General features: G+C 49.3%; 1 protein-coding gene across 3 annotated transcripts in view; it reads right to left on the bottom strand.

The window, feature by feature from the left end:
• The window catches only part of LOC123744875 (cell adhesion molecule Dscam1), a 67,391-nt gene that overhangs the window by 27,764 nt on the left and 23,493 nt on the right, over positions 1 to 16,134 (bottom strand). For 2 of the 3 annotated variants that reach the window (XM_069311691.1, XM_069311692.1), the window contains exons 8-11: positions 15,144 to 15,263; positions 7,852 to 8,022; positions 7,461 to 7,602; positions 1,471 to 1,619 (exon numbers count right to left, since the gene is read on the bottom strand). In XM_069311691.1, the coding sequence (XP_069167792.1) occupies positions 1,471 to 1,619; positions 7,461 to 7,602; positions 7,852 to 8,022; positions 15,144 to 15,263 (582 nt within the window). Of the gene's footprint in view, positions 1 to 1,470; positions 1,620 to 7,460; positions 7,603 to 7,771; positions 8,023 to 15,143; positions 15,264 to 16,134 lie in introns of those variants that run through there. The other variant, XM_069311693.1, reaches the window with a different exon arrangement.

The raw sequence follows: 16,134 nt of genomic DNA, 5'->3' as shown, positions 1-16,134 counted from the left end.
GTGTCCTGTCTTCGGTGTCCGTGTTGGGTTACACGCTCCGCTGCCTGTATCGGGGGCAACCGCGCACCTGTTATCGGTGTGGTCACGAGGGTCATCTGGCTGCAGCGTGCGACGTGGGAGAAACTGGTTGGGTGCATATTTTTCGTGCGGAGGATTTTCCACCCCTGTTGCATTTCGACGGTTCTGAGGACGGAGTGGGTACTGTTCCTGAGGCGCCCGATTGCCTGTCTGCTGCTCCGCCTGTTGAGGCAGGTTCTATGGCTTGTGGGACGCGTCTGATGCCTACCGGGGGTCCCAGGGATTGTTGAGGCGGTGTGTGTGTGGGTGTCGGGCCATCGCCTGCACTGCGTGTGGTGGGGGATGTCCCACTGGAGGTCCATGTCCTGCCCCCGCCGGTGAATGTAGTCCCGGCTCCCGGGGGTGCAGGTTCTTCTGTTTTGGAGGGGTGCATCGGCCGGGGTAGGTGCCTGCCATGCCTGTGTGTCTCGACGACTGTCGTTCTGATGCTTTCATCCCATTGCAGAAGCGTGCGCGCCAGTGTTCCGAGTCAGTTTCCCTGGATGACGTGGAGAGTGTGAGCGATGTGGCTTCTGTGGATTCTTTGGACGGTGTGGATGTGGACCAAGTGGATGCGGTGATGGTGCCCGTGCCTGCGGTGGGGCTTGGTGTGGTTTGGTCTGTCTCGAAGCACTCGAGGCGGGCTCAGAGTGTGTCTCCCTTTAGTCGTGTGCCTTGGGAGGAGGTGGGGGGAGTATAGTGCTCCGGCGCCCCCCGCCATAGGTGACGGGGCTGTGAGGGGCTCCGAGTTGCTCCCTGTGCCTCCTGCTCTTGGTTCATGGGCTCCTGTGCCCAGTGGCGGGCTCGATGCCACGCCTGCGTCCCCTGCGGTTCTCCCTCCTTCGTTGTCCCAGTCTGGGGGATCCTTGTGACCCATGAGGGTCAGGTGTTGGGCCCTTCTTGGGATACCCGGGCGCTTCCGATCCCATGGTGCTCTTCCACTATCTGGGTGCCGCGGGTGAAGGAGTTTCTTTATGAGACGCTGGCCAAGATGTCTCTGCTGCAGGCGCCGCCTGGTGGCCGGGTAAACACTGACACGTTGCTGATTTGGGAAGCGTACTGCTTACGCTTTCCGATACGTTAGTTCCAGGAAAAATATTAGTAGCCGTCATGCGCTCAACGTACCGCCCTCCAGAGCGGCACGTCTCCCTCTAACGTCCACCTCTGTTTTCGTCGCCGCTCCTCTATTTACAGCTCCTCGCGACCAACACTTTTGATCCTATCATTCTCAACATTCACGCGTCTCCTAACATCTTTACTGGTCATAGGGAGGACGAACCTTTCATGCAAACTGCACCTACTTTCAAGATGAAAGTACATGGTACAGTATCTACGTCACCGTAGATACTGTACCATGCACGATGAGCACCGTAAACACAGTACCATGCACGATGAGCACCGTGGACACTGTACCTTGGACTAGGAGGTGGAAGTCGGCGGTGAGGACGCCGTGGGTGTTGGTGGCGGTACACACATAGGTCCCGGAGTCACTGAGGTGGGACGACCTGACCACCAGTTCCGACACCTGGCCCGTCTCCACCTGCCGCTCCGACACCTCGTACCTGTGGGGGTACCTGGTGGGTTAGTACCTGGTACCTGTGGGGGTACCTGGTGGGTTAGTACCTGGTACCTGTGGGGGGAAGGGGTACCTGGTGGGTTAGTATCTAATGCCTGTGGGGTACCTGGTAGGTTAGTACCTTGTACATGTTGGACACCTGACCAGCTACGACAATACTAGTAATAGTATTGTACAATACTAGTACTCGCCTAGTACTACCAGCTATTTCTTCCATATTTATACATATATCAACATATGTATCCTCCTTTGTGTACATTCTACGCGAGTCACATCATACTAAGTCTTTGCTACACTTTTTCTCAATGTTTGTTACCACACCAAAATTAGATTAATTTCCGTGTGATGTGTCGCGTTCAGTAAAATATATATATATTTTTTTTATTTTTTTTTTTACATGCAAGCATGCTTATAAGTACAATAAAAGGAAACAGTTACATCATAAAACAACAAAAAGACAAAGCACAAACGGGCAAAACTAAGGAACAAAAGTACTAAACACAATAACGCCGGCCGGAAGAGCCCATCACAAAACAACAATAATTACACACAGAATACAATAATTAAGTGAAACACAGCAGAATACAAAACAGAAATAACACACCAAAACCTGAAACATACAGAACAAGGCTACCAGCACTGCAAACACACACGGAGAGGCACCAACATAAAAACAAAAAAGTAAAAAATAAATAACTAACAATACAACAACATAATTATACAATAAACAAACGGAAAAGCTCAACGGCAAAACTCGACAAAAAGCATAAATCCAGACCAGGTCACGCCAACAGCCTGAAGGGCACTCAACACCACACAAACAAGCGCACAAACAGCATCATACAACCATAGAACCACAAAGCATAACATAAGAACATGACACCCACAACCAGACACACACAAACGAAACCCCGGACCGCACAGGAACCGGACACATACACACAAGCCACACAAAAAAAAACCACAACCACAAACCGGACCATGCAGGAACCGGGAAACAAACCCGCCCCACCCACTCACACACACCCCACACCCATGCACACTAATGGAAACAACCCACAACACACAAAGGAATCACGAGTGAGGAACACATTCCTCAAAGACAAGACCATATGTCTCCGCAGCCCAGGGATACCGTCGCTTGTAGGCCTCCCAAATCATATATTCCCTGTCGGTAGGGGGACAATCCCCCTGCCGCCGCGGGCCCTTCATAAACTCGGGAACCACCAGATCAGGTGGAAACGGCCACTCCTTAAGCTCACTGACGCAAGTCGCATAACGAGGCTGGGGAGCGCAACCCACGTCCTTCGAGGTAGCAGACGACACCGCTGAAGCGTACGAGGGCTGCCGGGACGGCCGCGTCGCCGTACGCACAGGAGCAGGGGACAATCGACGAGATGGCAACTCCACCGAGACCGCAGGAGACACTGAAGAGACGGCCGGAGACGGAAGAGGCGTCGAGACCGCAGCCGATGAAACGGGGACCGAGGAAGGGGTTTACAGAACCCCCAGAACGAGCAGTCTTTTTCAACACCATCACCAGGCCACCCCGCTCACCACGAACCTCGGCAGGGGGAACCACCTCCCATGAAGAACCGGAGCCATCCGATGCAGGCGACGCACCCGAAGCAGGAACCTCAGTCACCATATCTGCAGTGGAGGCCGAAACACTGGCACGGGCATCCTCAGGCAAATGCACCTCCGCCGTCACCGTAGTACGCAACATAACCGGAGCCACCCCTCCGTCGCCGGCAGATTCACAAGCAACGAAGTCGCCAACATCTGTCCATGCTGAAGACGAACGCCGAGAACGCTTAGGCTCGGGCCGCACATCATCCGACCCGGAGGCAGACTCCGAGACACGCGCAACACAAGCAGGGCGAACCGATGCACGTCGCAGAACGGCAGCATCCTCAACCACATGGGGCACCAGGCCAGGCACAGGAGGAAGCGCCGGATCCACCCCATCACCCAGCATAGCCGGAACAGACGGCGAGGGTGCAGGGACAGGGTTAGACGCAGAAGAGGACGAACTGGAAGACGGGGGAATCGAGCAGCAGGCAGTCTGAAGAACCCCAGGGACACAAGTCGGAGCAGGACGATCACCCTGCGACGCCACCACCTCTGTAGGAGAGGCGACCACAACAGGGGGTGCACCAGGTGGCGCAACAGGCGACACAGGGGGCACATCCGGGGCTGAAGAGACGGCCACATCCACTGAATCCTACTCCACAGGAAGCGGCGGAAAATCCACCTCACTGAAGAGGTTCATGGGTGCAACGGCAGGCGCAAAACAGTCAGCAGCCTGATGGCCCAAGAGGCCACAACGATAACACGTCCAAGGCTAGCGGGCGTAAAATACCCGAACGTTGTAGCCCATAAGCCGCACAGAGGACGGAATATCTTCCCGGAGCCTCATGCCCAGGGTGCGAATGTTGGTCCTCACACCCTTAAGTGGACTGGAAGACACCACGTTCACCCTCACACTAATCACTGCGCCATACCGGCCGAAGTACTGCCGTAGCAGACTCTCTGGAAACTCCAACGGAGCCCCATGCACACTGACGTACGTGAGGGCACCACTCCTATCAGATAGTGACACAGTGCCCGCACCATCCGGCAGGGGAAATGTCCGCCGCTCGTAACGACGGAGAAACTCGCGATATGCCAATTCCTCAGTAAGGCATTTGTTGTTGACCCGGCGAGGAGTGAGGACCTGGTGTCGCTGCTGACGTGGCTTGTGTACCGTGTTATTGCTGAGGGGCCCTTGGGGCCGTGACGGTCTGCGATCATGGGGGAGCCTGTGCCCCGTGTCTCCAGGCAGGCCTCCATTGGCCTGGAGTTTTCTGGGATTGCTTCGTACCACGCTGTGGAGGTGGTAATGATTGATATGTTTCGTGTCCCAGTGGAGTCTGTATGTGGTGTGCAGCTGCTCGCCGGCCGGCGGGCGATAGTCAAGTTCAACTCTCCGGCGATTTATCAAGATATCGTCACGCGCTATGATGGGCGCTCTTTCGATCTTCCTGGGGATGGTGGGTTGGTAACCCTATCCGACCGTTGTGGAGCCACGACGTATGTGGCTGTGCATGGGATGCCTTTTGAGTTCCCTGAGGATCTTCTACGTAGGTACTTTGCCCGGTTTGGGCGGGTTCTACATGTGAGGATGAATGCTGTCCCTACTGGGAGATGGAAGGGGGTTCCGTGTGGGACCCGCACTCTTGCCATGCGCCTCCGGGGTTCTGTGCCGTCCTCCATCATGCTGTTAGGGTTCCTGATTCGTGTTTTTCACGCAGGACAACCTCGGACTTGTTTCCGGTGCGGCCTACCGGGTCACCTGGCCGCCGGGTCACCCCTGTCAACCTTTTCCAGGAGGAGGATTTTCCCCCGCTGTCGGCTCCGGACCTGTCTCCCCGTGATGGTCAGGATGTTGCTTCCCTGCTGGTTTCGACCCCGGTGTTGGATGGTAGTGTGGATGTTGACGTAGGGGTTGTGGCGGCCTCGCCCCCGTCACCGGCTTCCCCGCCTTCGACGTCCCTGCCCCTGTCGCCCCTGCCCGCTCCGTCTCATCCGCCCGTGCCTGCTCCGTCCCTACATGTGGCGTCTCCAGTCCCTTTGGATGTTAGCGGCGGGGAGTCTCCTGTGGTGTGTGGTCCAGTGCCCCCGGTCGTGGAGGCTGCGGTTCTCAGGGGCCGGGCCTTGAAAGCGCGTCCATTGGAGTGTTCTACTGTGTTACGGGATGATGGGGGTGATAGCTTGGATGACCGGCAGCCTGTCTCCAAGCGCTCAAGGCGGGTCCGGAGTGTGTCCCCCCTTCGTGGGGTGCCTTGGGTGGAGGCGGAAGAATACGTTGTTCCGACGTCTCCTGTCGTGGTTGGCGATGCTGTGGGGGGCTCTGTGCTGCCTCCGGAATCACCCCCTATACCTACTGCTGATGACTCCCCTCGGTAGGAGGTTGCTCCTGCCGCACGGGACCTCGTCGTGGTCTTACGGAAGGATGTGCGCCGAGGTGCCTCTGCTCATCTGCTTGGTGGAGGGGGCCCGACTCGTCTGTGTCCTCTGTGGGTTCCCCTAGTGTGCAGCCTCGTGTGAAGCCTCGTGAGAGGCCTCGTGAGAAGCCTCGTGCGCCGGTTGGTACGGAGCCCTGTGCGGCGCCCGACGAACCTCCCAGTGCCGATACCAGTGCGAAACCACCTAGTGTGGACCCCCTCCCTGTGCTCGCAGGCGACGGGGGCGTGGTCCCTAAGTCACGGGTTTTGGACCTCGTTTGGGACGACCGGGTGCGTGAGGGCCCGTGGTGCTCGTCGACTATTTGGGTACCGAGGTTGAAGGGGTTTATTTATGGGGTGCCTGATTGGATGCCTCGGCCTTGTGCGTCTCCTGGTAGACAAGTGTCCGAGGACGTCCAGCTGATCTGGGAGGCGTACTGCTTGCGCTTCCCAGCCAAGGAGTTTCCAGACAAGTATCGTTAGCGCCTGTGTTTATTTGGGTACTCTGTTTATTTTCTTGCCGTGTCTGCGGTTCTATGTCTGGTTTGTCTCCGTGTTTGGTTTCGCCCTGTTGGGCGGTGTGTTTGTGTATTTGTTCTGAGTGCACTTTTTTTTGGCTGTGCTGTGTGTGTGTTGTGTTCTGTTGCTTGTGTTGGTTCTAGGGCTGTTTGTGTGTGTGTTTGTTTGCCGGTTCCTGCGTGTTCCAGTTATGAACTTCCTGTCTGTCTTGGCTTGTAGTATTGCTTGTGTGGCCTTTCAGGCTGGCTTGTTACTAGATTTGTATTATTTTGTACCATGTCATTCTGAGTCTTTTTTTTGTTTTCTGTTGTACGCTTGTTTTTTTTTGTTTTATGTTTTCTTTCTGTTGTTCTCATGTTTCTTTGTGCTTTATGGATCACTGCTTGTACTGTTTTGACTAGCTGTTTTTATGTGTAGTTCATGTACTTTCCGATGTATTTTTTTTTGTTCTTTGTTTTCCCTTTTCTGTTATGTTGCTCTGTGTTATTTTATGTCTTTCAATGTTCTTTGTAATTCTATGCTTTACTGTTTATATGGTTGCATGTACGCTGTTTTACTTTGTTTTAACAATAAAAAGAAAAAAAAAATATTCCTCAGTAAACTTCAATATCGCTCGACGAGCCGTCACCAGCTCGACACCATAAATGTCGATCACAGGGACATGAAGCACCTCACACACCAGCACTATCTCTGGGTACCCAGCCAGGCCGGAAAATTCGAGGCCCACAGACTGAGCCCGCAGTATAGGGGGGAGGGGGACCCCCATCGTTAACTCCGCGTCAGCACAGGCAGGCAGAGACACACCCGCCCTCAACCGGCCAAATTGGTAAACACCACCAACAGCCGGAGCGCCGATTCACCACGTCCTTGCCCTACCGAAGCTAGGGCTAGCCGTAAAATATATTTGTAGAAATACTAAGTTTGTACATTAATATAAAATGCTTCTATAATCTTGTTGTATTCTGCTTGTTTTTACATTAAATGCCTGTAAAGCGCTTTACATACTCGTGGCTTTATAAAATATGAATGTCATGTTAACAACTATTCAACCACTGTTTCGTGTTTTGGATATTATAAATAAAATTATTATTATTAGTATTATTTTTAAACTCAGCCTCTAGAAGTCAATGAAGAAACTAAGTTATTGTGAACAAAATGTTTATAACAGAATATTAGGAGAGTTAATTACAGCTTGAGGAAAAGGGATAACTGACAGGTACAAAGATAGAGGAAATGGAGGAATCAATTGCATTAGAAGTTAAGGGGCGGCGCCCCTGACTTACCTAGGGATGGGGGTCATGGGGGCGGCGCCCCAGACTTACCTAGGGATGGGGGGCAGGGGGGCGGCGCCCCTGGTCCAGGTGAGGGCCAGGGGAGCGTCACCATGCGCCTCACAGGTGAGAGTGGCGGTGCCTCCCACCTCCACCTGCTGCCGCTGGCTCCTCACCCCGAACCACGGAGGCTCTGACACACACACAAACAGCCTGTTAGTGTTGGTACTCGGCACACACATCCAATGACACACCCAGGTTGTTAGTGCTTGTGTTAAACACACACAACCAAACCATATTTTTACACATAACTTAATGTTCAGACTGCCACAAGATATCAAGATAATTCTGACATTACTCACGATAACGGCCGTTATTGGCAACGGTTAAGGGGCCGTTACTGTTGACCATGAGGTGAGAGGCGGTAAGGGAGGGTACTGACCGTTGACGCTGAGAGTGATGACCTTGGAGAGTCCGGCGCCGACACCGTTGTTGGCCTCACACAAGTAGCGGCCCTCGTGGCGGTGGTCCGCCCGACTCACCGCCAGGGTCCCGTTCTCCCAGCCGGCCACGCCCCCTTCACCCGTGGCCACGCCCACGAACTCTCCCGACACTGTGGGGATACATGTGTCACTGTTACCCCGGACACTGTGGGGATACATGTGTCACTGTTACCCCGAACACTGTGGGGATACATGTGTCACTGTTACCCTGGACACTAGTGATACATGTGTCACTGTTACCCCGGACACTAGTGATACATGTGTCACTGTTACCCAGGACACTAGTGATACATGTGTCACTGTTACCCCGGATACTGTAGGGATACATGTGTCACTGTTACCCCAGACACTGTGGGGATACATGTGTCACTGTTAAACCGGACACTGTGGTGATACATGTGTCACTGTTACCCCGAACACTGTGGGGATACATGTGTCACTGTTACCCCGGACACTGTGGGGATACATGTGTCACTGTTACCCCGGATACTGTAGGGATACATGTGTCACTGTTACCCCGAACACTGTGGGGATACATGTGTCACTGTTACCCCGGATACTGTAGGGATACATGTGTCACTGTTACCCAGGACACTAGTTATACATGTGTCACTGTTACCCCAGACACTGTGGGGATACATGTGTCACTGTTACCCCATACAATGTGGTGATACATGTGTCACCAGAACATCGTAATGACACTTATACCAATGTTACATGGACACGTACACTCATGTCAATATTGTCAAGACACTGTAGTGACACATGTATCACGCATGACACAGGAATTATGTATAATTCGTCAATTTCCTTGTACAATATTGTGTGTCGTTATATCCTGTCCACCTTGTTCTTGTCTCTTCAAGTGAGACGAGGCCTTAGTCTCGCTATCTTTTGTTGGGTTCTCGCTATCTTTTTCTGGTTCTCGCTATCTTTTTCTGGTTCTTGCTATCTTTTTTTCTAGTTCTTGCTATCTTTTTTTGTCTCGTTCTCGCTATCTTTTTGTCTGGTTCTCGTTATCTTTTTTTATGGTTTTCGCTATATATTTTCGGTTCTCGCTATCTTTTTTTTCTGGTTCTCGCTATCTTTTATCTGTTTTTTGCTATCTTTTTTCAGGTTCTCGTTATCTTTTTCTGGTTCTCGCTATATATTTTCGGGTTCTCACTATCTTTTTTTCTGGTTCTCGATGTCTTTTTCTGGTTCCCGCTATCTTTTTTTCTCGCTATCTTTTTCAGGTTCCGCCTTTTTTGGGTTCTCGCTATCTTTTTTCTAGTTCTCGCTATCTTTTTCTGGTTTTCGTTATTTTTTTTTGTTCTCGCTATCTTTTTTCTTGTAAAATTCCTTTTAGTGTTAGTATGTGTGTGGGCGCGTGCGCGCGCGCGTGTGTGTGTGTGTACTTACCTAATTGTGGTTTCGATGGGTTGAGCTCTGGCTCTTTGGTCCCGCCTCTCAACTGTCAATCAACTGGAAGGAAACTGTGTATGGAGTCAGCCTCCACCACATCACTGCCTAATGCATTCCATCTGTTAACTACTTTGACACTGAAAAAAGTTCTTTCTAACGTCCCTGTGGCTCATTTGGGTACTCAGTCTCCACCTGTGTCCCCTTGTTCGCGTCCCACCAATGTTAAACAGTTTATCCTAATCTACCCTAGTCAATTCCTCTGAGAATTTTGTAGGTAATTATTATGTCTGCCCTTCCTCATCCAGTGCCATGAGGTTCTGTTCCAGTAATCTTTCCTCATAGCTTATTCCTCTCAGCTCGGGGACCAGCCTGGTGGCATACCTCTGAACCTTTTCTAACTTTGTTTTGTGTTTGACTAGATGTAGACTCCACGCTGGAGCTGCATATTCCAGTATTGGTCTGACATATGTGGTACACAAGGTTCTAAATGACTCCTTACCCAAGTTTCTGAAGGCAGTTCTTATGAGCGCCAATCTTGCATACGCCGCTGATGTTATCCTTTTGATGTTTGGTTCAGGGGGACAGGTCTGGTGTGATATCCTCCCCCAGATCTTTCTCTCGCCCTGACTCCTGAAGGATTTTCTCTCCCAACTGGTACCTTGTGTTTGACCTCCTGCTCTCTACGCCTATCTTCATCATTTTGCACTTGCTCGAGTTAAACTCTAGTAACCATATGCTGGACCATTTCTTCAGTCCGTCCCGGTCATCCTGTAGCCTCTTGCTGTCCTCCTACCATCCTACGTGTGCGTGAGCGCCCACATTTTAACATGCATGAGCGTATAAAAGCACAAATTTAATTTTCTCCAAGTGCGGGGCTAACTGGCGTGTGTATTGCAACTCATCTAAATGTTCATTTAAATTGAGGAAAGTTAATGAATAATATTAGCATACATTAAGAAATGAGATTAAAACTCGCCTCCCACGCCGAAGCTGCTTGCTTGGTGGGAGCGCAGGACCCTGGGGCTACGCCAGGGGGACACCGCCCCCCACACACCCACCCACACACACACACAGTAACACCGCAACCCCCCACCCACCACCCACAGCAACACCGCAATGGGTAGGAAGTGTTGGTCATGGGGGGAAAGGAGGCGGGTGGAGTTTCTGATGTTGCTTCCTAGTGCAGGACGGTTCGTTGGGTGGGGTGTTGCAGGACAGTTCGATTTGGACGGGTGTCATGGATTGCTTGCAAGTGAATATATACAAACATATGCACTGGTGCGGGGGATGCAGGGGGAGGGGGGGGGGGAAGAGGCATTGTAACCCAAACGTAGTTAAATAAATTTAAATAGATTGCCTCGCAAATATATGAGGCAACGGAAGTGTTTATGAATGTATGAATGGATGTGGTCGAACCATCAGGGACCCCGGAGGTCCCAGATGGAACCCCCGAGGGTGTGATCCCAAGGCGGTGTTGTGGAGTTGTACACGTAGGAAAGATATTGTACATATACTGTGAATGTTGTTAAGTCTACTTAAGTGTTGCTCCTCGTCCCTCTCTTGAGCATGTGTCCTCGAGACTTCGCTAGCCTGATGATGGTGAATGATTGGATATAATGAGATACATGTCGGGAGTATGGTGAGAGGTGTTCTGCTTACAACACCAACACTCACCTCCGGACCAAAGAGCCAAAGCTCAACCCCCGCAAGCACAATTAGGTGAGTACACGCTCACCATCACCACAACACCCACCATCACCACCACACTCACCGCAACCATCCCAAGCCGTGCTGACAATCAAGACGCATAACAATCAACAATTACGTGTTGTGAGGAGGGGGGGGGGTTAGGGCAGGGCTGAGCACCACGATGCTGTGCTCATTAGAGGTAAATAATAACCTAATTACCGTGGCACTGGAGCCGATTATAGGAGCGGAAATGTAGTCATGAACTCAGTACTGCTCAGTAATTGACGGCATGTGTCTCAGGAGATGCAGCTGGGGATGTAATTAGTATACTCTGTCCTTGTTAAGAAAAGACAAAACGCTTGTGTATAAGTTTTTAAAAATATTAAAATTCTGCATCTTCATGTTATAGGTACAAACCCACTCTTATCTCACCCACATCCTCTCTCATCCACACCCATTCTCATCCACACCTACTCCTCCCTCTCTCATCCACACTCACAACCACTCACCCACTCCCTCACCCACACTGTTATAAACGACGGTATTTCTGTAATGTACAACTTTGTCATGTCTGAGAACGTATACCTATTTTGCCCCATATGTTACTAAGCCTACGTAACTGTTGTTATATAACACATCGTTAACCAAGAACGTTATACAGTGTTATGTATTATATATATATATATATATATATATATATATATATATATATATATATACATATATATATATATTATATATATATATAGTACAGTGCCTGTATTTGTAATAACAATGTTTTACAAATTAAATGTGTGTGTGTCTTATGTCTAAAGATAGTATCATTATACACAAGTATTGTTAATGCTTCCTCACACTAGACATTCTATAAACACAGCATATGTAGCCCTTCTTTCCTTCCAGGCAGAGAATACGAGACAGACTAAGTGTGTTCCAGGCCTGTGGGAAGTGGTCCCTGAGCGCTCAAGAGATTGCGTCGGAATTTCTTGTTTGGGAGACAAGTCAAAATTGCCGACTATCCAAGAGGTTTGATGAGTGTTTGTTTCAGTCCGCACAATGGTGCTCACGTTGTCGTCAAGTTATATACTGATTGCTGCGAGAAATTACTTATTTGAGATTTAATCGGAAATTATAAATTGTCGAAGGGTGTATCCTCTAAATCTTTAACAGTTTCTTTAATACATAATAGTTTTTACCATTTGTAATTGGCACAAAATTACCAAATTGGCTAGTGAAAGTGCAGGAAATCTCCCAATTATCTTATAATTGGTAATGTAACCTTTAATAAATAATTAAAATAATGGTTAATAATAAAATAATGGTTAAATAATGTAACCTTTCCTCTAACCTATCCCAACGCAGCAAAAGAATGAATTAACCTCGAAAAACAAGAAATATGACGTTAACTCAGATCAATATACATAAACACTTCCAATATTCAAATAATAATAATAATAAAAATCATATAGGTTAGAAATCAGCCTCGTCCTCTCGAGTTCTCACAACGGACAGAATATAATGTACTAAATTGCGCGATGAACCCAGGCATAAAACACGTGCATGTCTGTGAGCCGGTATGATTTATAGTACATTATATTTTAACCGTTAGGGGCTTTGACGTCAAAATTCGAGAGAACAGGTTGCAGAAATAGCTGTCAGTTGCCCCTGGCAGACTTCAAAGAAAACGTTAATGAAAATTGAAAGAAAGCGAGCCGTGCAGACTCAGCGGACCCTAATGTAAAAAGAAAATACACTGGTTGTTTGTCGAATAATTATTTTTTCTCTCCCGGTGAACTGACCCGAGAGGGAAACAAACACTGAAGGATTATCGGCTTCCCATTATCTGGGACAGGAAACCTGTTAAGCTGATCGAGGCTTCCTTTACCCAACAGCTGACCTTCCTCCCACGATTCATCCCACAGATAGTTTAGCTTCCAGGGCACCTATTTAGTGGGATGCGAACAGCGGCAACGGGAGTAAGAAATCGAACACAAACGACCCGTGCTGCACCGGACTGAACCCTCAAGTGACCACAGGATATGAACAGACTGCGCTCGTTATATCACAAGGATATATTATCATTATAATATGCTAGAGTTAGGAAAGATTAGGTTAGAAAACGTTAGGTATGGAGAGGTCAGTAAGTAAATAATTATCAAAGAAGGCACCAAACCGGGAAGGCTATGTAGCAATGGAGAGGTCAGGCCAGGTCTGCTAGTCGAAGTTTGTTATTGTGACAATTACACCGCCCATTATTATGAAGACTGAAGTGATGCTAACGTCAACCTTGTCTGCTACACGACAACTACAGCGAATCAAATTGGCATCAAATTAGTTTCCAATTGCATCAAATTAGTTAAGAGAGATTAAATGTGAGAGCGTTATGGACAGAAGGTGGACAAATATACCAATAGAAAGGAAAGAGGGTCATTCGGAGAAAGGGCTAAGCCAGTATGACCATATATAGCACTTGAATAAGACATTACAAGGAGCTGGGATATGAGGACAAGGAGCTGGGATATGAGGACAAGGAGCTGGGATATGAGGACAAGAAGTTGGGATGTGAGGACAAGTAACTGGGATATGAGGAAGGTATGAAGGAACGCTTCTTAACCACTTATAGACCCTCTGGGATTAAATGTCGACCCAGCAAGAAACCAGAAGCAGGATTCAAAAGGCATTTACGCGTCCACTTACGAAACCTGGTCATCTTTCCTCAGTCGCGACGGCTTTGTTTACATTCATTTAACGAGGCTTGAAACTTCAGAATCCAAGGTTTATTTTGTTATTAACAACCTCGTGCTGCTTTAGAGCAACTAACCTGTTTAATAAACGTCAACATAGCCGCCATGACTATTGATAGATATTCAGGTTTCGTAAAATGTTGAGTAAACAATTGATTAAGCCTGGTCCAGGGCGATAAAGGTAGACAGGTACGAACACAAGATCAAGACACTGTAGAAGGCTCACTGACCCACACAAGGCAGCTCCTATTTGTAGCCACCCCGGACATTCTTATGTCTAAACAACGCTTGAAACCACACTTGATCTACGCGAGGTTAAGGTTTACCTTCGGCTGACCTTTGGATACTCGTTATTATAGCAGCACCCCCGCGTTAGTTATGATGTGTGTGTGGTACTCCATGATGGTGGCGAGGTGTGGTGTAGCCTCACACCACCATGGTGGCGAGGTGTGGCGTAGCCTCACACCACCATGGTGGCGTGGTGTGGCGTAGCCTCACACCACCATGGTGGCGTGGTGTGGCGTAGCCTCACACCACCATGGTGGCGTGGTGTGGCGTAGCCTCACACCACCATGGTGGCGTGGTGTGGCGTAGCCTCACACCACCATGGTGGCGTGGTGTGGCGTAGCCTCACACCACCATGGTGGCGTGGTGTGGCGTAGCCTCACACCACCATGGTGGCGTGGTGTGGCGTAGCCTCACACCACCATGGTGGCGTGGTGTGGCGTAGCCTCACACCACCATGGTGGCGTGGTGTGGCGTAGCCTCACACCACCATGGCGGCATGGTGTGACATAACCTCACACCACCACCATGGCCTTACACTGATAATGGTTTAACTTGCCACTTGGTTACGCAAAAAGTTTCGCAATTAGATAACTGTGAAAACATTAATTTAAAGTGAGTGTGGGCTGAAAAGGTTGAGTGGAAAATAAACTGTATTTGTAGTCTTAACATCGAAGTTGAATTGCCATTCCAGGCCGCCCGCAGCGTTCGGCTGACGCAACGCGAAAAATCCGGATTTAGACTTATTGTGGAGCAGTGAGTGCGTGTCCCTTCATTTATCATGTGTGTGCAGACTTATTTTTTTTTTTAGCTTGGAACAAATATGTCGTTCACTTATTTAGCTGTATCTAATGTGTGGTAAATACAGTCATAATTTGTTCATTCTGTGAGGGTGAGACTTTTAGAGCTATAAATTAATAAATCTCGCTCATTACATACAGTGGAATAAATCAAATACTCTTGTTTTACTCAAATAAAAATCAAGAAATCAAATCATTCATATATCAATGATGCAATAACACGAGGTTATTGCAACAGATAATATTCGTGAATTCACACACAAGTTTGAATGAAAACATTAAAAATCTGATTCGGAATGTGGTTCTCACCTGTTTCCTTGCGCCAGGCGATGGTGGGGTTGGGGAAGCCCTTCGCCAGGCAGTGGAGGGCTACGGTGCCCCCGAGGGCCACACTGGCACTGGCTGGCTCCACCACCCAGGCGGGGGGCACTGTGGAGGGGAGGGGGGAGGGGACACTGGGGTCAACACCCATTTGTTTACACTCAACTCATCAATTATATTGCATGATTTACACATTACAACTTGACACACTCAAGTTCATCACACACTTGGTCACTATTTTATCAAGACTCATCAATGTAATGTTGATAATTTGATAATATAATTTACCTGTTTTAAGAATCTTAGCAATATGGAAATGTATAGAAATTGAGGATATTAATTTTATCATAAATTACTAAATTGGTGATTAAGTAGAGGATGTGTATGATGGAGGCAGTGGACGGCTGGTGTGTGTATGATGGAGGCAGTGGACGGCAGGTGTGTGTGTATGATGGAGGCAGTGGACGGCTGGTGTGTGTGTATGATGGAGGCAGCGGACGGCAGGCGTGTGTATGATGGAGGCAGTGGACGGCAGGTGTGTGTGTATGATGGAGGCAGTGGACGGCAGGTGTGTGTGTGTATGATGGAGGCAGTGGACGGCAGGTGTGTGTGTATGATGGAGGCAGTGGACGGCTGGTGTGTGTGTATGATGGAGGCAGTGGACGGCAGGTGTGTGTGTATGATGGAGGCAGTGGACGGCTGGTGTGTGTGTATGATGGAGGCAGTGGACGGCTGGTGTGTGTGTATGATGGAGGCAGTGGACGGCAGGTGTGTGTGTATGATGGAGGCAGTGGACGGCAGGTGTGTGTGTATGATGGAGGCAGTGGACGGCAGGTGTGTGTGTATGATGGAGGCAGCGGACGGCAGGTGTGTGTGTATGATGGAGGCAGTGGACGGCTGGTGTGTGTGTATGATGGAGGCAGTGGACGGCTGGTGTGTGTGTATGATGGAGGCAGCGGACGGCAGGTGTGTGTGTATG

This window comes from Procambarus clarkii, chromosome 70 (genome assembly GCF_040958095.1).
Source record: "Procambarus clarkii isolate CNS0578487 chromosome 70, FALCON_Pclarkii_2.0, whole genome shotgun sequence".
NCBI classification, from domain to species: Eukaryota; Metazoa; Arthropoda; class Malacostraca; order Decapoda; family Cambaridae; genus Procambarus; species Procambarus clarkii.
This window is presented reverse-complemented; position numbering and strand designations above follow the sequence as displayed.